At 40.6% G+C, this 24,575-nt stretch overlaps 1 protein-coding gene across 2 annotated transcripts; it reads right to left on the bottom strand.

Moving 5' to 3' along the window:
- On the bottom strand, positions 1–24,340 carry ATPAF1 (ATP synthase mitochondrial F1 complex assembly factor 1). 2 transcript variants are annotated; one of them, XM_074376539.1, is made up of 9 exons: positions 23,982–24,340; positions 20,438–20,546; positions 17,606–17,656; positions 16,950–16,979; positions 14,042–14,092; positions 12,841–12,888; positions 9,197–9,292; positions 7,290–7,397; positions 1–2,785 (listed from the first exon to the last, which is right to left on the bottom strand). In XM_074376539.1, the coding sequence occupies exons 1-9, from the start codon at positions 24,308–24,310 to the stop codon at positions 2,591–2,593; spliced, it is 1,017 nt and encodes a 338-aa protein (XP_074232640.1). In that variant the 5' UTR covers positions 24,311–24,340; the 3' UTR covers positions 1–2,590. The 2 variants fall into 2 exon arrangements, with proteins under 2 accessions (XP_074232640.1, XP_074232639.1); XM_074376538.1 differs by having other exon boundaries at positions 16,917–16,979; positions 23,982–24,332.
- Between the last annotated feature and the right edge of the window lie 235 nt (positions 24,341–24,575).

Below are 24,575 nucleotides of genomic sequence, written 5' to 3'. Positions count from 1 at the left end.
TAATGTTTTGGCTAAAATCCATGTCATTTATTTATTCAACAAAAAAAACTGAGTATCTTCTATATTCTAGCTGTGTTCCTTGGTGCTGGGAATGGAGATAAACCCTGGCCCTCAAGGAGCTCACAGTTTAGTGGGGACAAAAGATACAGAAATAAATAAGTAGAATGTAGAGTATGTAGAGGGGACCACTATGGGAGGCAAAGAGCACAGGAAGGTGCTTTATGGTTAATGTCCACAGGGAAGAGACCTGGCTAGCAGCTAAGTTTGGTGAAGAATAGATAAGGCATTGGTTCTTAAAGTGTGGCGGGCTAATTACCTACATCAGAATCATCTGGAGCACATATTAAAATGTAGGTTCCCAGCATCTTCTGCAAAGATTATGATTCAGTAGGCTGTGGTTTGAGACCTGGGAGTCTGCATTTTCAAGTGCTCTTGGTAATTCTACTGCAACTGAAAGTTAGAGAACCTGTGAGATAAGGTTTGCTCTTAAACTGGAAGGAAAAATGATCTGCACATCTGAAATGCTTATCTGTGCTGGCCTTTAAGTTAGCGGCAGGGGAAGTAGAGAAGAGGAAGGGAGCTGACATTTACTAAGCTCTAACATAGTCTATATATAAGCTGATTTAATTCTCATAACAATCCTATGAGGTAGATACATTCCTCATTTTATAGATGAAGAAACAGAATTAGAGAGTTTAAATAATCTGTTTAACATTATAGAGCTAATGAATTCCAACACTGAACCCAGATTCACTGATCTCTACAGCCTGTCCACTTTCTATGACACGTTGTTGCGCCAGGGGACTGATGTTAAATTTTCTTTTTTTCTTTGCCAGATCTTGCTAAGTAAATATAAAGAACAGCCAGATAGTACTCTGATCATGTCCAGTGTGACTGTTCATGAACACATCCTTCTCTGGCTGGTGGGGATTTAGAGCAAACCTGAGAGGAACAATAAAATGAGGAGCCAGTTCTGATTTCCTTACCTATCATATTCTCATCTGCTGGTGTAGGTGTTATGAAATGTACTATGGCTAAAGACTGGGTCCATCTGGAGGGGAAAGCAAACATATCCACGAAAGTAACTCTACCTGATGTCAAAGATTCCTGGGCCTCAAAACACCCAGACTCAAGTTTCTTAAAAAAATGAGCCATCAGGACCAGGGGCATGAGTCTGCCTTAGGAAACAGCCCAATCTTTAGAGAAATTGTGGAAGACCAGCAACTTTTCCAGTTTAAACAAACACTATCTGTCTCTCTCTACACAGACTCAGAAGTACAACAAAACAGACACAGCTCAGAAAATAATGGGAAGTTCAATGCCGTTGAAAGAATCTGCCAAGCCCAATCTATAAAAGGTTTCCTGTAATAATGAAAACACACACACAAACCACAAATCCTGGTTAGATTCCACTCACCGTACTTAGTGTCATTCGCCAGGTCATAGGCAGGAGTGCAAAGGGGAGCAAGCAGATGGAGAAAAGGGAAGGCGTTACAGTAAAGGTGGTCTACAACAACACTGGGGGGCTCTGGGCCTCAAGTTCAGAAGGCTGGTGTGTAACCACCGCCCTCTTCTATCACTCAGCCTGGAGTCGCAGTGACGTGACAAACCAAATCTGAGTTTCCAGCACTGGAGAGCTTCGTTCTTATTTTTGGCATTTCAAGAAACTGCAGATGAATTTTGATGACATCAGCCCACAGCACTGACACTATGGACAGCACAGAGCTTAGACTTCACTATTTAGTATAACAAAGAGTGTAAGTCAGACACTATTTTATTGCTACATTTTCCCCACACCCAATATGGGAACATTTGCTTGCACCCACTTTTTCTATAATACTGGCATGGTTTAGAGTTTAAAAAAAAATGCAAATCTGGATTGATCCTCTCTTTACAAAAGTGTTGATTTATTTACACTGCACTGATTCAGCACCTCTAGATATACAGCTTGCAACAGGCAGAGTTAGAGAAGCAGGTGCCACAAACTATGGTTTAAAAACATGCAGGCACTGTACACATGTGTTTAACTATACCCGAAATCTACTAATGCTCCAAACTACACTGAAGGCAAGTCTGGGCGCATCTGGATGAAGCCTTAATCCTGATCGCAATACCTGGTTGTTCCAGAGTTTAAACAGGCTATCTGGGTTATAACTTTGGCCAGCCAAATGGAACGAGTATGTAACGCCCACATCTAACTACAGCAGGCCTTTAAGCTTCTTATCCCGTCACAGTTTATAAAGATGAGGAACCAATCACTTGGGAGCTATGCAGTCAAAATGGCCAGAATACAAATGTACTATCACACTGTGTAAAATCAAGTCAACCACCTTGCGGATCCTTGGTGGTCTCTGCTTATGACCTCAAACACCTAAAAAGGATGCTGGGAGATAATTATCAGAATGTTTGGGTACCTTCGTTCCTGAATATCAAGTAATAGGGCTCAACTCCATGTTACTTCTTGCAATAAGCACACAGGGCAGCTCACTAGAGACTGCTCACTATAGATGCTGAGCTCCTGAGAGTTCAAGGGGTGGGTGGGCTCAGGACTGTCCAGGGCTGAGAAGACTCTGTAAGCCAACTGTGCAGCTTAAGTCTTATCCTGGTTTTGAGCACATTTCAGTTCTGCTCCAAGTCCGCTTTGCTCCAATTCCGCGATGACAGACATATATTTGAACTCATTTGGTCTGAAGTTAAAGGTCTCCACTAACCCATAGGTCTCTTTCCGATCAGTGGCATAGAAGAGCTGGACTTGGTTGGCAATGCACCGTGCCTCAACAACATTCTGAAAGGTAAAAAGAACAGTGAGGTCCTTTCCGGCCCAGGGCCACAAAGCTCTGTGTCTGAGTCCTGTGGCGGGTGGGAGCCCTCACCCAGGAGTCACTGCTTCCAGAGATTCTCTGACTCCCTGACATCCCAAGTCTAGGTGAGGTGCCCCTTCTCTGCGTACCCAAGTTGCCCTATGCTTCCTATAACATAGTATGTATCATACTGTATTGTATCTATCCTTTTTTCCCTCTTTTTCTTTTCTGTCTATCTTCCCTTGTATGAATTCCTCAAAGTATGTGCTTGTTTTACATCCCTGCACATAGTGAAATCTGGTGAATGTTTGCTAACAAATTAATGCATAGGTTAAAAATTTCCCTCTTCATCCTGTTCCTTAGTAACTGTTAAGTACATCTCAAGGGGAAAAAAAGAGCAATAGTTACCCAGCTCCAAGAACCAGTTTGTGACTAAGTTTTTGACTAACCAGACATACTCCCCAAAAACACCTGTTCCTGATACCACCTCAGTAAGAAAACTAGTGCCAAAGCCAGCCGAGTAGTTTTACAATTTGTCCACAAATTCTGTGACACTCTTTCTTCCCTGGGATGGAGCCTTGTCTCTCTTTTCTTGAGTGTTGGCTACACTTAGTGACTTGCTTCTAACAAATGGACTATGGTGGAATGATGAAAATGACTTCTGCTGGTTCATCACAGAAGACATTGCAGCTTCTGTCCTGCTATCTCTCTTGACTCACTTGCTGTGGGGAAAGTCAGCTGCCATGTCATGAGGACATTCAAGCAGCCTACAGAGAAGCCTGTGTGGCAAGGGAATGAGGCCTCCTGCCAACAGCCATGCGAGTGGGGCCAGAGGTGGATGGTCAAGCCCAATCAATCTTCAAACAACGGGAGCCCTAGCTAACATCTTGACAGCAACTTCATGACAGACTCTGAGGCAGAAGCACCCAGCTGTGCTGCTCCTGAACTCCTGACACATAGAAACTGTGAAGTAATAAATACTTGTTGTTTTAAGCCACTAAGTTTTGGAGTAGTAATCTGCTATACAGTCATTTCTAACTAATCCACCAGCAAAGACCCAGGGGCCACCATCTCCAAAGCCTAGTAGCAGACCAGACCACTCTACGTAACAGAAGTGGGGTCAGAACACAGGCTACACTCTTGAAACCTTACAAAAGAATTACCTCAAAAACTCTTACTTTTGTTTCCTGTACATTCTCTAGGTCTAGCTGATCAGAGGCACTTTATTCACAATTACGACGTTCACACAGCCAAAACCCAACCCCAAAAAGTAATGGAAAATTCCTACTAAAACTGTCAAAAAAGTGTGCTATGTCTAGCTACAGAGTGATGAATACAGGTTTATAAATACCACAGGCTGCTTCACCTCCATTCTCTCCCATGGGCCTTTCAGGTCATTTCTCACAAGCAGGGACTAACCTCTGAGACTGGATCTTCAATCAAAAGCCATTTTCCAAAATGCTGGATATTTTGAATTAATAGAATTTTAGAGCTGGAAGGGGCCTCAGAGATCACCCAGTCCTCATTTGCTGGACCAGGAAAACTAGAGCAGAGGGGTCAGGGATGGGCCCAAGGTCACGTGACTAACAAGTGGCGGAGACAGGACCCGAACTCTGGACTCCCAGGCTGGTACTTCCTCCACTTCACCTTTATACTATTTCTGGTGGGGCAAAATAATTAAGATCGATCAAGGTTGATAACTCTACTTCATCAATTTTACCTTCCTTATATTCAGACATTCCTCAAGAACAAACTGTTTCTAAAGCAAGGGTGTCATCTGAGGCAGGTATCCCCACTCTCTGAGGCCCTGAACCATACAGCCTCTGACAGTCAACTTTTATTTGTGGCTTAGGATGGTGGAGGTAAGGGTAATTTCACTTGTGTTCATTCTAGAACAAACTGCAGAGTCCCAGGGGCTCTGTGGAGGTGCCGCAGGTCCCCTCACCTTTCTCTCAGCTGTTATGTCCTAGGGATTTATGTAACAAGATTTTATTTGGATAAAGGGCTCTGACCACTGGTTTGAAGAGCACTAGAATGGTGGGTGGAGAGTTAAGACATGGAGATATGTGCCAGTGTCTCTCATGGAGGGTTATGGAAAGCTCCCCTGCACCCCCCACTTCCGCCCACTTATTCGCCTCCTGACTTTTATTCTCTTAACTCTCAACATGACACATCATCTCTTTCCCTTTCAAGACCCAAGAAGAAAAACATTAATAATTCCCTATGTTGCTCAGCAAGGAGGTATATTAACAAACCTGATTCCTCCCTCTTTTCAATCTTCATAGCTAAAATCAAATTACCAAGTCTTGGCCATTTTATTCCATATGTATTTCTGAGGTCATTCTCCTCCATCCCTCCTACCACTGCTCTAGTTTAGGTCTTTACTACCTCTTGCCCAGACTGTTGAAACTGTTCTAAATGGTCGCACTGAAAAAATATTTAGGAAGCAAATAATTAAGATTAATGGTCTCAAAATCCAATTCTTTATGGGTCAATCCCCATTCAAAACCCTCTAATGATCCTTTTGTGCTTTCAGGATAAAGCCAATCCTCTAAATACAACACACCAAACATTCTTTTTTAATATACAAGTGACAGCAAACTGTAATACCCCAATTCATTTTATGCCTCCTGGCAATTACGCATTCTATTCCCATTGTCTGGAACATTCCCCTCCCTGCTTTACCCTGCTAAACTCCTGCTCCTGGATCTTTCCACTGGCATAGATATAGTATCATGTTGTTTCTCTCATTTAAAACAAAACATTCTTAACCCCACTTCTTATACCAATTCTCTTTCCCTTCACAGAAACATCCCTTGAAAGATGTGTTTATGCTTACTCTTTCTAATTTCTCTTCCCATCCTCTCTTAAATGTGCACCAATCATACATTTATCCTACCACTCCTTTGAAACTCCCCTAAAGGTCCCCAAATGACTTCCATGTTGTGAACTCTAGTAAATTCTCAGTCCTCATATCATTTACCCGATCAGCAAGCGAGATTTGGTTAGTTGAACACTCCTATTCCTTGAAACATTTTATCTTAGCTTCCAGGGCATCCTAACATCTTAGTTTTCCTCCTACCTCACTGACTCTTCCTTTTTAATCTTCTTTGCTAATGATTCCTCATCTCTCCAGGGCTCAGTTCTTAGACCTCTTCTCTTTTCTATCTTTATTAACTCCCTTGGTCATTTCATTCGGTCTCATGGCTTTAAATAACAATCTGTATGCTGACAATTCCCATATTTATCTCTTCAGCTGGGACCTCTCCCCTGAACTCCAGGCTCATAAACCTAACTTTCCTTGGATATCTAATAGGCATCTCAGATTTAATGTGCACAAAATTGAGCTCCTGATCTTCCTTCCAAACCTATTCCTCCTGCAGTCTTGTCTGTCTCAGTTAATGGCAACTCCGTTCTTCTGGAGAGAACTTTGGGTGACTTCCAGTTGAATGTGATGGGTAAAAGGAAGAATGCGAGAAATGGGACTGAACATTTATAGGAATAATAGACAGGGAAGTAGAGTCTCAATCAAGTCCTAGGTTTGGGGGCTTACTGCTAGTATGAGATACTAGCTGAGTACCATCACTTATCCCTTCTTTGTATGTAGCTGGTAAGAGAGAGAGAGGAAAAATAAGTAGGTGTTGTGATAAAAAAACCTCAGGAGGGAGAGGCACTAAAGTGCCCACTATCTTGAGGACATCCTGAACTTAAACCCTGCCAGATAAATGACACTGAATGAGCGAAAACTAGACAAACGGGCTGAATGGTAATCATAAAACTGCTCCTGGCCCTGCATAAGCAGAGAACAAACACAATGGACATCATTACCAGGGGGCATATGGTCAAAGCTCTATTCCAGGAAATGGGAAAAGGAAGAATGAAAATCACTATGTATGATGAATGCTGTACATGTGAATAGTGTGGTGGAAGATAAAAGATTAAGAACTATTCTAGACTTTGAACTCTTCCCTAAGAAACCATTTACTTGTCCACGGTCTCTTCACTGAAACCCCTAGGGTCAGATGTGTCTTGGAGTCATTTGTTGGATTTTAGAAAGGTAGTAAGTGCAGATACCATACAAGCTTATTATATAACTCCCCATAATCAAATACATTAATACTTCTCTAGTAAAATACATCAATATTTCACACCAAGGAGGATTAGTAAGGACTATAAGCAGCCTCACATCAGTTTAAGTGAAGATTTAGCTATCAAATAAGTTCAAATCAGATAAGGTTTTGTGACCAAAGGAATTACGAAAAAACTTTGCTGTCAGAGTTTTGGACTTTCAAACTGTGAATAAATAAATGAGAACTTGTACTAATTTCAATTTGGAAGAGCTTGAGCAAGACAAGATTATTATCAGCTTAAATAAGAAACAGGTAAATAATGTAGGTCTCTGGAATTACACCTCTCGTGAGTTTTGGCAGAAGAATAATACTTTCAGGGCCATCAGGTAATTCCAAAAAGGTAAAAGTTGATTCTTACCAGAAATGTGGAATCCATTTCTGCTGTCATCAGCACTATGCCCTTTTCTTCCTTAAGTTCAGGGTAATGATATAAAACCAGCTGGCTGGCTGCAGCTTCCCCTCGGGTCTGAAAGAAGGAACACTTATCAAGGCTCAATAAGGTACCACCACAACAAAACTGCAATTTCAGAGCAATAGAGAGTCTGGAAGAAATTCTGCCTCTTAACAGCCCCTTGGGTGGCTAGTGAGTTGGAGGACTTGTATGTGGGGGTGCTCAGGTCTGCCAAGGCACAGCGAAACTGACAGTTTGCACAGTGTTATTTGTGTCTTCAATTGAAAAAGGTTTGGCTTTTTTCCCAGAAAATGTTTACAGTAGGCAGTGAATCCTTCATCACGGCCATATATTTAAAAACAAAACGGCACAAGTAGCTACCAAATCAAGTTCTAAAGAAAGCAATATGCCTGTGTAATTGCCACTTTTATGGACTAGTGCATTTCACAGTTGAAATCTACTCCCCTTGGCTGGCTCTGAAGACTGAGCTCTTTTAAGCTGTAGCAAACAGCTGGAGAGTTTGCACATGGGCCAGATTTGTAATGTTCAGTTTTAAAATATAATCTGAGTGGGAGGTAGTGGGGAAAGAAGAATGGGAACATCATAATTTCATGAAGAATGGACAGGGCAGTGGTTACTAGACCTCAGTCCAGACTAGGAAGAGAGACTGGGTTCAAAGCTAAAGCCCTCACATAGTGTACGAGGAAACAACTATACATTCAACAGAGTTCTGGGTTTCATCTTTAAAATTTCAGCAGAAGTCCTTTTAATTATCAATACCTAACTATTGCTAGGGTACTCTTAGTAGTTCAGCCTCTCAGTTCTGCCGAACATACTTCAAATATACCATCATTTTGATCATAATTATGTTTCTGGATCTTTTTACTATACTTGTATATGAGCTTCATGAGGGCAGGGACCTTGTCTCATAGATCCCCAAGCCCTAACACAGTTTCCAACACAAGAGCATAATGGTTAAGTTCAGAGACTTCGGAGTCAATAACCTGGAATCAATGAAACCCAGCTCTACCACTTATCAGCAGTGTGAACTAACTTCTCTAACCCCACTTCTTGTGTGTAAACAGAAATAATATTAGTAACTATCTCGAGATATGTGTGAGGATTAAATGACATAATGTATATAAAACATTTGGCACATAGTAAGTACATCAAATGTTGGTTATTATAGTATATGCCCAATAAATGGTTATTGAATTATAGTAGTAAAGTGAAAGCTACCCCCTTATTCTTGTTCTTTTTTTTTTTCTTAAACGAATCATATAATTTTTGGATGCAATCATAAGGGATAGTCATGAGCAAATCCTCATTCTATTTTGTGCTCCCTTTACCCCAACTTCAAAGCCGTTATAATACATTCCTGCTTTTGTCAGATTTGGCCTCCAAATATAGTATGTCAATCCTAATGATGACCTCATTTAAAATGAATTATTTTTTTTGGAGGGGGGAGGTCATTAGGTCTATTTATTTATTATTAGGTTTTTTTTTTAAATGGAGGTACTGGGGATTGAACCCAGGACCAGCATGCATTCTACCACTTAAGTTATATCCTACCCCCCATTATTTAAAATATTTTTATTTTAAAAGCTTCAAATGCTTTGCTATAGATGTCTAGAGAAGAGTGAGGAGAGAGCCAGAAATAGTTAGAGAACATGTTTTGGGGTCTTTCTAATTTCTAGGTATTGAGTAGGGCCTAAAAAGCTAGCCCAATGTACAAAGTATGACAATCAATCAATGCTACAGCAAATATTGCTGGGAGTTAGTACTTATTCTGTGTCCTCAAGCCTCAGCAAGGGCTCATAGTCCCACAAAGGAGTAGGCCTCTTTCATCTAGGGGATGGGCACAAGCCACCTACCTGAATATTTATAAGTGCAGTGAAGTGGAGTTCAGTACCTGTCCACTGTCCGACAAAAAACTCATAACCTTCCCTTCTTGGTAGTGCACACAGAAACTGTGGGAAACAAATACAAAAGGAGACAGATGAACAAATAAAATCATTTGCTCTATGTCCAATCACCTGTGTCATTCACACCATTTCTTCAGTGTTTGGTTTTTAAAACTTTTTTAAATTATGAAATTCATATGTGATAACAAATACTCATACACTTCCCAAACCACCTAAGAAATAAAGCATCAGACATTCAGTTGAAACTCTCTCTGTAAACCCATTCTAATTCATTTCAGAGTAACAGCTAACCTGCATTTGGTGTCTGTCATTCCCTTTCAGAGTTTTATAATGTATAGGTATATATCCATAAACAAGTAACAGTACTGTTTCCATGTTTAAAAACTTAAATCTTATCAAACTGTATGTATACTTTTGCAACTCACTTTTTTAACTTCACATCATATTTCTGAGATTTATTCATGTTGATAAATATAACTCTTAATTCATTGTTTTCACTGTCCTATGGAATTCGACTCTAGAAATTTACCACAATTTTATTGATTCTTCTATAGATAAACTTTTGGGTCTTTTTCAATTTCTAAACTTTCTAATGCTGCTACATTAATTTTTGTTACAATTATTATAATCAATTCATGTTTTATCATCTGAGGTTGATTCTGAAGCAAGGCTCTTAGTTTATAATTAGTTTCATGCTCAAGATGAGGTGGGGAGCAGTGCTGGAGAATAGAATGGTGCCAGAACAAAACAAAGTATAATCAGCCCAATATGCATTAGTCATGGAATCGTCTCCTTACTGCCAACCACTCAGGCTCTGTTTTATTATTATTAGATGAGATAACCTTGGTGTCAACCTAATGGGGAAAAATGTAAAAAAGCTTTATTGAAGTATATTTGAAAAACAACAAGTTACATTTATTTAAAGTGTATAATTAGAATGGTTTTAATTATGTATACTGTGAACCACTGCCAAAATCAGCATAATGAACAGATCTATTATCTCCAAAAGTTTCTCCAAAAATCCTTTTGTAATTCTTACCTTTCTCTCCCCAGTTGTTCCTAAGCAACCACTGATTTGGTTTCTGTCACTACCGATCAGTCTGCATTTTCTAGAGTTTTGTATAAAGGGAACCACAGAATCTATAATTTTTGGTTTGGCTTCTTTCACTCAGCATAATTGTTTTGTGATCTTTCTATGTTGGTGCATATATCAATAGTTCATTCCTCCTTATTGTTGAATCTTATTCCGTTATATATATATATGTACACACACACACACACACACACAATTTATTTATTTATCCACCTGTGACAGATTTGGATTTTTTCAGTATTTGGTTATTACAAAAAAAGCTACTATGAACATTTGTGTACCAGTTACTGTACGAATATATGCTTTCTGTTCTCTTGGGAAAATAACCAGGAGTAGAATGGCTGGGCAGTATGGGAGGTAGATTAACCTTTTCTTTTTTTTAAGATTAACTTTTAAAGAAACTGCTAGACTCTTTTCTAAAGTGGCTGTACCTTTTACATTATTACCAGCAGTATATGAGAGTTCCAGTTGCTCTGTACCCTTACTAACACTTGGTATGGTCAGTCTTTTTAACTTTAGTCATTTAAGTGGTATCTTACTGTAGTTTTAATTTGTATTCCCATTTATGACTAAGATGTTGAACATCTTTTCAGGTGCTTATCTTCCATTCCACTTCATTGATGAACTGTTTGAATCTTTTGCTTCATTTTTTAATTTAGTTGCTTGTCCTCGTAATAAGTTGTAACAGTTTTTAGAATATTCTAGATACAAGTCACTTGTTAATATATGTCTTGCAAATATTTTCTCCTAGTGTGTGGCTTATCTTTCCATTTTCATAGCAATGTCTTTTGAAAAGTAGAAATTAAGAATTTTTTATTGTGGTAAAATATATAAAACATTACAGTAAATTAACCATTTTTTAATGCACAGTTCAGTGGCATTAAGTACATTCATACTGTTGTGAAACCATTAACACCATTCATCTCTGGAACTTTTTTCATCTTTCCAAACTGAAACTCCACAATCATTAAACAGTAACTCCCCACCCCACCTTCCCCGCATTCCCTGGCAACCACTGTTCTACTTTCTGTCTATGAGTTTGTCTATGAATTTGACTACTCTAGATACCTCATATAAGTGGAATTATACAGTATTTGTCCTTTTGTGACTGGTTTATTTCACTTAGCATAATGTCTTTAAGGTTCATGAATGCTGAATGTCAGAACTTCGTTCCTTTATATGGCTGAATAATATTCTATTGCATGTAAGTAGCACATTTTGTTTATCTACTTACCTATCAGCAGACACTTGGGTTGCTTCTACCTTTTGGCTACTGTGACTACTGCTGCTATGAACACGGGCATACAAATAGAAAATTTTAATTTTGATGAAATCTAATTTTTTTTTCTTTTATAGTTTGTGCTTTTGGTGACATACTTAAGAAATCTTTGCCAAACCAAGATCACTAAGATTCAATCTAAGATCATTTTTTCTAGAAGTTACATTTACATCTTTGATCTATCATGAGTTAATTTTTGGATACAGTGTGAGGTAAGAGTAGAGATTCTTTTTTTGTATATGGATATCCAAACTGTTTCCATGATTTGTTGAACATTTGTTGAAAAGATTATCCTTTCCCCATTTAATTACTTTGGCACCTCTGTTGAAAAACAATTGACCAGGCATATGTTGGTTTATTTCTGAATTCTATATTCTGTTCCATTGATCTATTTGTCTAGCTTTATGCTATTACCATACTGTCTTCATTAATGTAGCTTTATGAAATCACAGTCATCATATAATGTAAGTCCTCTAACTTTGTTTTTCTTTTTAAAAAGTGTTTTGTTATTCTAGGTCCAAATAAATTTTATCTAAATAAATTTTTCAGTTTGTCAATTTCTCAAAACAAAACAAAACAAACAAAAGCCTGATTGGGATTACATTTTATCTAGAGATCAATTCAGAGAGAAATGACAGTAATATTGAGTCATCTAATCCATGAACATGGTATATCTCTCCATTTACTTAGATGTTTTTAATATTCTCTCAGCAATGTTTCAAAAAAACTTCTGAGAATCCCAGAAATTATTACAGACACCAAGTTAGCTGATCCACCTCACCTATTCCCTTTCTCTTAGGTCTCTGGCAGCCCATTACTTCAGCAAAAACTTCGTAACTCCTTTTAGGCATATATAATCCAGAAAGCAGGGCCCAAACTGAAAAGAAACTGCCAATTAAACAGAAACTTAAAGGAGGTTGAAAAGATTAAGGTCTCAGGTATTCTCTCTAATATTCACTTATACTGATAGATTAGGATCAACATCAGAAAGGGCTGAGATGTTTCAGAGAACAAAAAAGCCAGAGACTTAATGGGCCAAACCCACATAATTTCATAAGGCTGAAAATCTCATTTATTAGTACAATCAACATGTGAGCATCTTTGTTAAATAACAGAGCATTATAACATGGTAAGATACTATGGAGTATGAAAAGGTGGTTGCAAAACATCCTTGTTTGGCACTACTAATAAGCAATCCTCATATGGTCACCAGAAACTTACTGTTGGACAAGACTGAGCCCGGTTCCAGATCAAGTCAAACTTCTCTTTCTGTAGGTTAGAAAAGAAAAAAATTCAAAAACAAGAAAACATAAGAGGCCACAATCACATTTAAATTCACAAAGACTGAACTAAAATACAACTAAAACAATCTCAAGTTCCATCATTTATAAATCTCTCTTATGACAGAGAGGATTTCCTATTCAATATCAGAATTACGTGTGAAGAATGGATACTCCAAATGTTCCAAACATTTTAGGGGACTCTGCCAAGTGTCAGAGACATCAGGTCATTAAGTCTGTCCAAGGGAGAGCTAAGAAGGCCTGTTCAAACAATGAGTCAGCATTAGAGATCTAAAATATCATGATACGTTTGGCTGTTGAACTCATGAAAGGCAAAAGTATATATTTATAAGAGGGAGGGGGAAAAAAAAGATAGCAATGCTCTCACAACAACCAAAAGGCCTGGCTTTATTTTTCCATCTATAAGTTTTCCTCCTTAAACTTACACATGTAAGTTCAGTATATATTTGTGTACTTGATATGAACTTAACCTAAGCTATTTCCTCTTCAGAGAAGAACAATTAAAATAACCAGCTGATAACCCATTACACCAAATGTGTTCTTCTGGTAGAAGTCAGCAGGACATTAAACCAGAAGAAGTCAGCAGCATTCCTTCCCAGTCACAAATCTTAATGGTCAAGCAGTGGCCTGTGACTATCTCCAAGACAGCACTTTTGAGAAGAGAAAAAAACAAGACAATGCCTCTTGCTAAGGGGAAATGCCAGAAAAAGACTAGGAGAAGGCTCCAAGTCAGCTCAGGTATAGGTCACTTATAGACAAAAAGGGAAGAAAGCTAGGCCAGAGGCCCTGTCCTCAATTACAACAGCCTGGCTGGAAAATACCAAAAAGAAATAAAAGACATTTGGGATTGCTCAGCAACATAAACTTGTACCATGCTCCCTTGTCAGAGACTTGACTCAAAGAGACATTTCTAAACCAGAAAGAGGAAAAACAAGAACCATAAATATACCATATGGAGCTTCCAATCTTTGGTGCTCAGGGCATAATAAAAAACCTCAGAGCTATAAATGTAAGTTCTCGAGAGGCAATAAACATAGGGAAAGTAAAGGCAACTGCCTGCTAAGGTTAGAGCCCTGACCTTCATGCTATAACACTTTGATTTTCCCCTCCAAACTACTTACAGGAATAACTGCGTAGACTGTATCTTTTGCTGCAAAATACTGCTGCCAGATCTGTACAAAAAAGAGAGGGTGTCGTGACATGTGGGTAATCTTTTCAACCTGCACCAAGAAGTGGTGACAGCTTTCATTGCTCAGAGTAATATGCCATTTGACAAAAGGGAGAAAAACCCAACATAATGTTTTTATTACTAGTACATGATTACAAAAGAGATTTAATATCATCTACTCTTCTAGATGATTAAACTGTAACTCTTAATAACAAATTCCTGTCAGAGAAATGGATTTTAGGAAATTGTTAATCATTTCTCCTAAGATGTGCCTTGTGTATAACAGACAAGCTCTTTTTTTCATATTTTCTCTCTTCTCTCCCAAAACCCATACTGCCCAGCCAGCTGTGGGCTTTCTCAGAGTCAGGACATCAGTCACTCAGAACCCAGGGTCTGAAGTCAGGCAGATCTGGATGCAAATCCCAGCTCCTATCTTTTGCTGGCTATGCTACTTTCGGCAAATTACAGAGTGCAGTAACATCAATATAATCATCAATAAAATAACAATAATATCAACCTCATAGGATTATTGTGGAAACTAGTTACAATAATGTTTGTGCTTAGCACAACAGAATTACAATGCAAACCAGAGCCAAGGTGCTCTGAGGGCAACAAAGAGGCACTAAACTCATGTTAGGGAACAAGCACCATAGGAAGGGAAGCTTTAAGCTGTATCCTAAAGAATGATGAGGAGTTAGCCAGGTGAACGGGGAGTCTGGGAAGATAAACAGGTAGGACAGAAGAGAAGAGACACACTCTAAGCAGAGAATGACAGCATTAGCAGAGGCACAGAAGGTGGGGAAGGCATCATTGCCAAGGTGACACCTGAGTGAGCTGGTGTTGAAGAATGGGTCACCCTCCTTTAGAGCTGCTCTACTGTCAACATTCCCGTTAAAATGGGAAGATACTAATCAAAGTGGGATCTCACCAACACAAAGCACAAAATGACTATTACTTCCTAGGACCTGGGCAAATCACTTTATCAATGCAGCCTAAGGTTGCTCTGCCCTTTTTTTTTTAACATGTCAAATACTCTCCTCATTTTAAGGAGAGCACACCCTGCTTGTTTTTATTCAATTTATATTAGTATATCAATACTGAAATTTATGAGACTGATAGATTTTTTTTCCTAACATAGCTGACCTTGGTTACACAAAACTATTTTATATATATATATTTTTTATTGAAATATAGTCAGTTTACAATGCTGTGTTAATTTCTGGTGTACAGCATAATGCTTCAGTCACACATAAACATACATATATTTGTTTAAAAACTATTTAATGAACACAAATTTGTGTATAAAAATATAGGTCTAAATGACATTTGTCATATGATGATCAAGTCTCCTAGGCCTAACTTCTCTTTCCCCTAAAGCACATACTTGGTGTCCACTGTCTATAGGCATTTCTTCCCAAATGTAGTTTGAGGTCTCCTTGAGACTTTGCATTAAGCCTCTATTAACAGAAGTTAGACCTCTGCGCTATTCTCTTTTTGATTTGTGTCTGTCTTTCCACTAGGCTAAAACTCCCTGAGAGTAAGAGATTCTCTCATTTATTTCTATGTCTGGCACAGAGGCTGACATTTAATAGGTGTTCAACAAATGTAATAAATAAATTCAATAAATGTGAAATGAATGACACAGCACCCAAAGGAAACCCACAGCAATTGGCACAACTTCATGTAAGGGAATGTGATGCAGAGTCAAACAAACATGGTTTTGAGTCCTAGCTCGACCACTGAGTTACTTAACCTCTAGGTTACAGTTTCCTCAGTGTAAATTAGGAATAATAGCACCAACTTTACAAGGGGGTTATGAGAATATAATGAAATAATGCACATAAAGCATTAAGCACAGTACCTGACACACAGTACACTATCTTTATTGTTATTTTGATTCTCTCAATATAACAAAAATACAATTCATGGAACTATAAGGAATATCAATAAATAGCTTATTATAGTCTAATTAGAGAGAAAAGGATCAGATGTGAAAATGTAAATGGCAATGTAAATCAAGATATACAGAATAACCAAACAAGATCATAAGTGCTTGGAAGGAAGGTGTCCAGGAAGCTTCCTACAGAATGTCCTATAATAATGGAAGACTCTGAATGTCAGGCAAAGGAATATGGAAGTCACAAAACATTTAACAGCATGCTACTAACGAAGTATTTATTTTTATTCATTTATTTAAAAACATAAATATAGCACTTACTCTGTGCCAGGCACTGTTACAAGTACTTAACAAATATGAACTTGTTCAATTCCCCCAAATAACTCCATGAGGTAAGTACTATTGTTATATCCACTTTACAGATAGGGAAACTGAGGCCCAGAGAGGTCAACTAACTTATCAAAGTCATTCAGCTAAGGAGACAGAGCTAGGACTTAAAACTGGCAGTTTGGTACTAGACTCTGTGTTCCTAACAAACACACTATGCGAAGCAGAACTTTAGGAAGATTCAACTGGGTAGAATATGATAGGGAGATTGGGAGGGGGGAAATGAGAGCAAGGAAACCTATTTAGAAAGGTAGTACAGTCATCCAGGTATAGAGTAGTGATAATTTTAAATAAAGATGTGGACAAGAGGAATGACAAAGAAAGGGGAAATTAAGTTGATTAGATATACAGGAGTGAGTCCCCGAAGAACAAGTTTTCTTATGCACTATCTTTCATGTAATACACCACTTTTGCTTTCAATGACTGCCTTTCATTTTGGCTAGAAAGAGATGTCAGGAAATGTATGCTTCTTTCTACTCTCAGATTTGGTTCACGGAGCATACATTATTTTCATAAAGTATACCAACTCATTTTCATTCACTACCTGTTTTATTTCTTCTGCAGTTTTGTCTTTTACCTTCTCAATGTTAAAGATTGAACTGAGAGTCTGAAAGAGAAAATAAAAGGCAATTAACAACCGTAATTAAAAAAAATAAAACAGCTTAACTCTATCTGTAAGTGTTGCTGGAGGCAACCTGCAGGACAGTAAAGCAGATCTTCAATAAATGGAGAATGAGTACAAGAAAACCCGCATGCGCAGAGAAGGCAGCCCTCAAGCCCAGGCAGGTTTTCACAGTTCTTTTTCCAGGGAGTACCTACAGGTACATTCCAAATGCTTCAGGCTCAGAAATGAGCACTGCAACACTTTGTAGCTGGTAAGAGGAGACAGTCTGGTTGTTACCTTTAACTGCTATTCTACCAGGAGTGAGTGGCTCATTTGCAAATTAAATGACAGAGTAAACATGTTTTTATTTGATTTTTTAAAATTATGTCCTACAGAAAGGAAGGGTATCACTACCTTTCCTGCACATCTTCTCTAGCACCCCCAGGACTCACACATGCTAAGAGTCATATCAAAGTCATAACAAAAACAAAACAAAGTCATAACAAAAATTCATAGAACTATTTCCCATTTCCACAGTCACAAAATCACTGAGTCACAGTAAATATGTTCAAATTTGCAGCCTCTTGTTCCATATGACTTCAGACTTGGATATTTAATTAGAAACCTACCTTGTCCTTAGTGAATCCTCTGCTCATAGGCTGTTTCCCCAATGTGTCTGTCTGAAATACATGATGGCACAGGATATTAATCTCTACTTGAATTCTTAAGCAAAAGACCACCCAGCTAGGTGAAGTGCTCAATATCTCATTTAGTGATGCTGCACTTAAAAACTCAATTCTCTCCACTCAATACAGCAAATGTACACACTGTTTTACAAGTTATTGTTTGTGAGACAACTTTTCTTTGACTGGTTCTGAAATACAGAGATGAGAAAGGAGTTCCTTATGAGTAACCCCCATCTACTAGTACCGAGAGTCCTTTCCATCCCTGTCACTGTGGATGGGTTCCTTCCCAGAATGAGCCTGCTTAGATTTCTGTGCTTTGCTCCCCAGTGAGCCACAGAGGAGGTAAGAAATGGAAGGATGTATTTCCCAAGCTGCTTCTTATCCGTGGCAGCACTTCTGAAGGCAGGCATCCTCAACAGACTATTGGGTCTTTTCTAGTACTCAGTCTTGATATTCCCTTCCTCAAATTAGACTCCCTCTCAGAACAGGCCAAGAACAACTAAAAGTGAATATTTTCTCTCCTAGCCCACTCTCAGATAAAGGCCATGGCCAGGAAGTCTTATTTTAAGTTATTTCTGACAGTAGGGATGGGCTGTTCTGAGTCTTCCATTTTCAGTTTCTCAGCTCACAACTATGCCTTGCAGAGACAACAATCTATAGCTGGGATTCTGAAGCTGAAAAACACTTTCTGCATAAAGCTCTGTTTTTCATTACTCTATGCTTTAATGAATCCAAACCTTTCATAAATGATGTCCATAGAACCAGTACCCACAAATTAGACAAAAGCCTGGTATAGAAAAACCTACTGGATATACCCTGGTCTTTTTGGTTACATCCCTATACATTGGCAAAATCCTAACGCAGTCTTCGTTTCATAAGAAAACGGCCCCTCAAAAGAACTGACTTCATTTTTATACATTCACCTTCAGGTGCTATGTGAAAAAAGAACAAAACAAGCAAAGCCCTCCATTTGCACTGCCTTCAACATGTCAGTCACTAAGCCCAGTGTATTCTTTTTCCACAATGTCTCTCCTATCCATTCTTCATTTCCGTTTTTACTTACAGAAATAAAAAAATTTAAGCTTCAAGTATAAGCTTTATTGCATTTTACCTAAGATATCACGATCTTAAGAAGCACCATTATTTTATGTATTGGAAGGTGATGCCAATTAAATGATAACACAATACTTTGATATCACATCAATTTGAAAACAACTTCAGAGATGTTGAAATGTAAAAAAAAAAGTGGGCTTTTAGAACAACTGAAAAATATTTAAAATTATAGTTGAAACTATGTGCCAAAAGTCTCAAGAGTAATTAATAAAATATTTAAATGGATACTTTACTGCTCTAGTACAGATGCTGTGGAAATCTGTGGGGACTTGTTTGTTTTTTGTTATCACAACAATTGACTGGATGGTTACACTAGAAGTTATGGGAGGGCCAGTGGTACCAAATGAGCTGAAATTTTGTAGATGAATTCTACACAGTGAAGAATTTTCCCTCATCCTGTACAACTTTTTAATGTCTAGCTAGACATCCTTGTAGGGGAAAAAGCTCATTATAATTGGGCCTAGAATCCAATTCTGTTTTGCCTTGCTTTCTTTCTTCCTCCTTTTAAAAACAGTTTTAATAAATACTAAATTTTTCAGAAATACAACTACTATATAACTTGAGAGGAGACTGTACATTGTGTAATCTCATGAGGGTCCAGGACAACAACACCGCTTACAGTTTGGGAGTTTTTATAATTACCAACACAACATCCCTGTACCAGTTAGCATTTGCTGCTTATGTAATCATCGTGATTTCACATATAGGTGAACTCACAGGTTGTGAAATCAATTTAGTGGATTGTGACCAAAGTCTTTTAAAAAATGAAAATAATAAGACTGCACTGCATGTAGTAAAAGTAAGCATTGTTCTGTAAAAATTTTGTTTCAGTTATAATCATATACGAATGTGTGTAATGAATTATAATATAAAAGATATTTCTTAATGTGGGTCATGGTCAAACAGTTTGAGAGGCACTGCATTAGATTAATTTTCCTATACAGTTGTCCCTTGGTATCAGTGAGGCATTGGTTCTAGGACCCCTGACTATACCAGAATCTGGATGCTTAAGTCCCTTATATAAAATGGTGTGGTGTTTGCATATAACCTATGTACATCTTTCCAGACACTTTAAATCATTTCTAGATTATTTATGATACCTAATATGATGTAAATGCTATGTAAATAGTTGTAAGTACAATAAATGCTATGTAAATAGGTGCCTGCCAGTGGCAAACTCAAATTTTGCTTTTTGGAAATTTCTAGAGTTTTTATTCCCTGAAAATTTTCTATCCGAGGTTGGCTGAATCCAGATGCAGAATCTGTGGATGCGGATTCTGCAGATAGGGAGGGCTGACTGTACAGTTTGCAACGTGCCTTTCCCCAGCTGATTCTTGCTTAAGGAGAATAAGCGCTAATATGTATTAAGCACTTTTTGCTCCCTGGCTCCTACCGCCCACTGTCATGTGTGCCTTGCCTTGACCACTCGACTGTACCCCTGGGAGCAGAGACTACCCTTTTCATCCCCTTATATCCCCACCATGACCACAGTACCTTGCCAGGAAGAGCAGAATACCATTTATGGGTAGAGACTGAGCTGAGTAGAGACAGTCCATGTTCAGTTTATCCAGCTGACCCCTCAATGAGCCTACTCCCTGGATAAGGGTCAGGGGTGGAGATGCAGATCACTGGTGAGCCAACAGCACAAAAAGGGGGTCTTACCTTCTGTTCCACACATTTGATAAAATCACCTTGCTTGGAGTGCCCCACAGGCTGCTTCCGAAACTCACTGCGCTTTTCTAGTCGGGACTCAAAAGCAGCTGGATCAGACCTGAGCAAACGTAAACCAAAGGTTAAGCCACCAGGGCCATTTTGGATGTTGAAATAACAAAGTACCATGTTTTACTTCCACAGAGAGAGGACACAGGCATTCAGAGGCTGAAGGATTTGTCTTCATTTAGGCCTGAGGACAGGCATACAAACCAAGAAAGCAGAACAAGAAATCCACTTATTCAAATATTGTTAATCTTCAAGGGGCCTGTGTAACATTCTTCTCCTGCAGGATATTCCCTAGGATGACACAGGGCTTGGTCCCTCAGGTACTTCGATTCTGGGTACTTGGAAATTGAATCCTTAAAATGGGAAGGGCACTCTAGTCATCTTGCTGGGTCACCTCCTTAGGCAGGAATCCTGGGTGTCAAGCTTGTACTGGAACACATCTAGTTCGAAGACATCTCCCCTCCCTCCCTGACCAGGGTAAATCTGTTCATTCAGATCGGGGCGATTCAGAGGCTTCAGGCAGCCTATTTTGCAGAAGATTTAGCACCTGAGTTCTTCCTGGCCCTCCTTCCAAAGAACTTGCTCCTGCAGATGCAACACCAGAATTTACTCTTTATGTCAAAATGGGGGTGGGTCTTCAGGCCTGAAGTCCAGGTTGGGGCTGCCACCTGTTAAGATTGCTCCAGGCTGTGTAGCTGACAGTATTTGGCTGCTACACTTTGGTGAAGACATCATCCAGGGACTCCAGCTCCTGGGCCATGAGACCTATAGTGTCATGGGTGAGCTCTGCAGGATCCAAGACCATCTTGGTCAACCCTCTCATGGAGTCCTTCCTGGTCAAGGCAGGGTAGGGCACTCCTTTGCCATACAACTCCTTTCTAGAGGTGACATCAAACACTACTTACTTCACTGCCACGTACTTGGGCAGATCTTCCTCCCCTCCATTGTGGGGCAGCTCCTTGATGAAGAATTGCATCCCACTTGGCAGGGTGTAGCGCCTCCTTGGCCAGGGCTCTAAGTACCAGGACCAAGTCCAGGACCAAGGTTAGTGCTGCCAGCAGCAACGACGGCTCCTGGGCCTGCCACATGAGCAGACGCAGACAGCAAGGGTGGCCTAGGCAGCAGAATCCCGTGTACTCCCACCTTGGACATCTTTTATTATTAAAATGTTTCAAGTCTAAGTCTCTCTATCTGTATCTTTCACCCCTCAAGGAACAAGAGAAAATGTCTAATTCTTTTTATTAGAGTATCTGAAAACTGCACTTACGTCACCTCCTGAGTTTCTCTTCTCTAGGTTAAATTTCCTCAGTTTTTTTGGTCCTTCTTCACATATGTGATTTGTAAACCTTTCCTTACTGTGGACTACCTTGTTTGTGCACAGTCTGGATACAGTGGGCCTAAAGCTAGATCAAATCCTCCCAACTCACCAGTGCAGTGTGTGAGGCAAAAACTCAGATACTGGACTGTAATGGGGCAGCAGGGCACACAGCCTTGTCCTGCTGTTGGCTCACACTGAGCTTGTGGCTAGTGCTCCAAGAGCCCAGGTTTCAGTGAGTGTGCCCCATCACTCACCAGACAGGACTGTAATTCCTTTTAAAACATCTCATGATATCCTGTCTTGTTTGGTCCTGGGCCCCATGGCCAGGCTCTGTCTTGCCTCTTCCCTTAACTTGGCCTAGGTTCTACTGACCCTTTTTTTTTGGTCCTGCTTTCATTTCATCTCTCCCTTTTCTTCTGCCTCCTGTTTTCTTTTTTGTAGCCACACAGTTTTCCCTCCCATCTCATTCAGCTTCCTCTAGGACTTATCCCTTCCTCTGTCCTTTTCACTCATTCAACAAAATTTACTTGTTATCTCTTAGCTGTTGGTTAACTTGCTGGGCTCAGGGGATACAGAAATAAATCAGAAAAATGTCCCTACTTCAAGGAGCTTATCATCTGGTGGGACAGAAAGACATGCAAACAAGTACATTAGAGTGCTACAGGTATTATGGTGAAAATCTGCTCAAATATTCCCAAATGGCTGAGATGATTTCATGCCTCTGTACCTCTGTTTATGCTGTTGCTCCTCTTACCTGGAACATCATCCTCCAATATCAGTCCTTTATTCCTTCATGCTAGACCACAGAACTCAAAGAAAGTTTTGATATTAGATAAAGCAAGGGAGACTGGCAGGGACTAGAGCATGAGGGCCTTGTATGCAACACTAAGGATGTGGACATCACCCAGAGGTCTGGGGTGCCTTGGAAAGCCACTTTTCAGGAGAAGGAGTATGTGTAAACGTTGACAGAAATGATCTAGTTGGGGAGGAAAATGAAACCAGTCTTTCATTTGCTCGTGAGTAAGAATGAACAGGAGCTGGGAAGTATTCAGAGTATGAGTGGACCACTCTTCTGAGATGCTTGTCTATGAAAGGGGTCAATGAGAAAAGGCTGGAGGAGAAGGTAGGTCAAGAAAAGGTTTTTAAGATGACAAATACTTGAGTATAACTGAATGCTGTCATAAGGAGAGCAAAAATATTCATTTAGTTTATCATTCTTTCGAAGAAAGATCACTATACTAGTAGTGAGATGGATTGGGGATGGAGAGGTCCAAGACTGGAAGTGAGGAAGACTAGTTAGAGAATGATTGCAATAGTCTAGGTGAAGATGATGGAGTAAATTAAGGCTGTGGCAGTAGAGATGGGATAGAACCCCAAGAAGTTACAGCCCTCAGTCTTAGGTTTCCTTTCATAAGACAACTGCCTGCCCACCCTGCCTGATTCTCTCCCTTTAATTTTCCCGTTTTAACTCCTTCAGCTCTTCCCACTTAAACTCTTCAGATCAAATAAGGCCCCCAATACCCACCTCAACCCCCTCTAATCTCCAAGTCCCTCCCTCTGGAAGGTGAAGGGTAGTGTCAGGAATCCTGGATTCCAAGTCAGACAAATCCCAACCAGCGATGTGATCTTTGGCAGGTCTCTTATGCTCTCTGATCCTCAGTTTCCTCATCTTAATAATAGGGTTCAATTGCGAGCCAACCGTGACACTATTAACCTTTGATGCCCTGCTCCCACCCCAATCTCCTTTCCTAGGAGCCTGGGAACCCGAGTTCCAGGACAGGCCTCAGCTGACTCAATATGTGACCTTAAGCAAGTCAAGTCCTTTCTCTGGAAGGCTTCATTTTCCTATTTCCATAATGAGAACAGGTCTCTCTGAGCTGCCTGCCTCTTAAGGGCTGCCGTAAGAGTCGACCTCAGCGTTTTGAAAACTAAAGCAGAAAGAAAAACTGAAGCTTCGCAGAGACTCCTGGCTCTCACACTAGCTGTGTGATCTTAGGCAGGTGACCATGCCTCTCTGAGCCTAGATACCCATCTGTAGAATGGGGACAGAAACAGTGGTCCTCTGAGAGGGCTGCTGGAAGGAGTGAAAGCGCCAGATGCAGATACACCAGAAGCGCGGGCCGCGCACCGCCCCTCCTCCCCGCCCGCCGCCACCGGCTGGGCCCGCACCTGCGCAGCTGCTGAATCTTGTCGCGGTAGCGGTCGTAGAAGGGGTTGGCCTCGAGCTCGGCCCCAACCCCAATGTCGTCGGCGCCCCCCGTGGGCCGGCCAGAGCCGCGGCGCACCGGGAACACGCGCAGCTGCGCAGGTGACACGAGCCCCAGGCCCAGGGCGCGGCTGCGCACCGCGCACAGGCCCCGGTAGAGGCCGGCCACCTGTAGGACGGCGGGGCCCGCGCCACCCGCTGCAGCCACCACCGCAGCCATGGCCGCCCCCGCCTCCCCCTCCCCCTCCCCGGGCGAGTCGGCCTCGGCCGGTGGCTCGCGCGCACGCTCCATCGCCCTCCGGGTCCGCCGCGCCCGCGCTGTAGCAGCGAGGTTCCGTGCGCCCAAGGTTCCGGGCTCCGGGGAAGGGCGAGGTGCCGAGCAGGGGCTCGCCGCTCCCGCCCCGCCCCCGGCTCCCGCCCCGCGTGCTCTGCGGCTCTAGCGCCCCCGCCTGCCTGCTCCCGGAGCCTGCCCGCATTCACGCTCCCCAGCCCTGGACCAGCGGCCTCTGTGCGCCTGGTCTCCTCCTGAAAGTTGCCTGGTCCTGCTCGTCCTCACC

The sequence above is a fragment of the Camelus bactrianus genome, chromosome 13 (genome assembly GCF_048773025.1).
Source record: "Camelus bactrianus isolate YW-2024 breed Bactrian camel chromosome 13, ASM4877302v1, whole genome shotgun sequence".
NCBI classification, from domain to species: domain Eukaryota; kingdom Metazoa; phylum Chordata; class Mammalia; order Artiodactyla; family Camelidae; genus Camelus; species Camelus bactrianus.
This window is presented reverse-complemented; position numbering and strand designations above follow the sequence as displayed.

Coding starts and splice junctions, on each gene's coding strand:
- ATPAF1 (XM_074376538.1), bottom strand. CDS start 24,310: ATGGAGCGTGCGCGCGAGCCACCGGCCGAGGCCGACTCGCCCGGGGAG. Junction 20,547..23,981: donor AAGATTCAGCAGCTGCGCAG/GTGCGGGCCCAG, acceptor ACGTTTGCTCAG/GTCTGATCCAGCTGCTTTTG. Junction 7,398..9,196: donor CTGCACTTATAAATATTCAG/GTAGGTGGCTTG, acceptor TCCTTCTTTCAG/ACCCGAGGGGAAGCTGCAGC.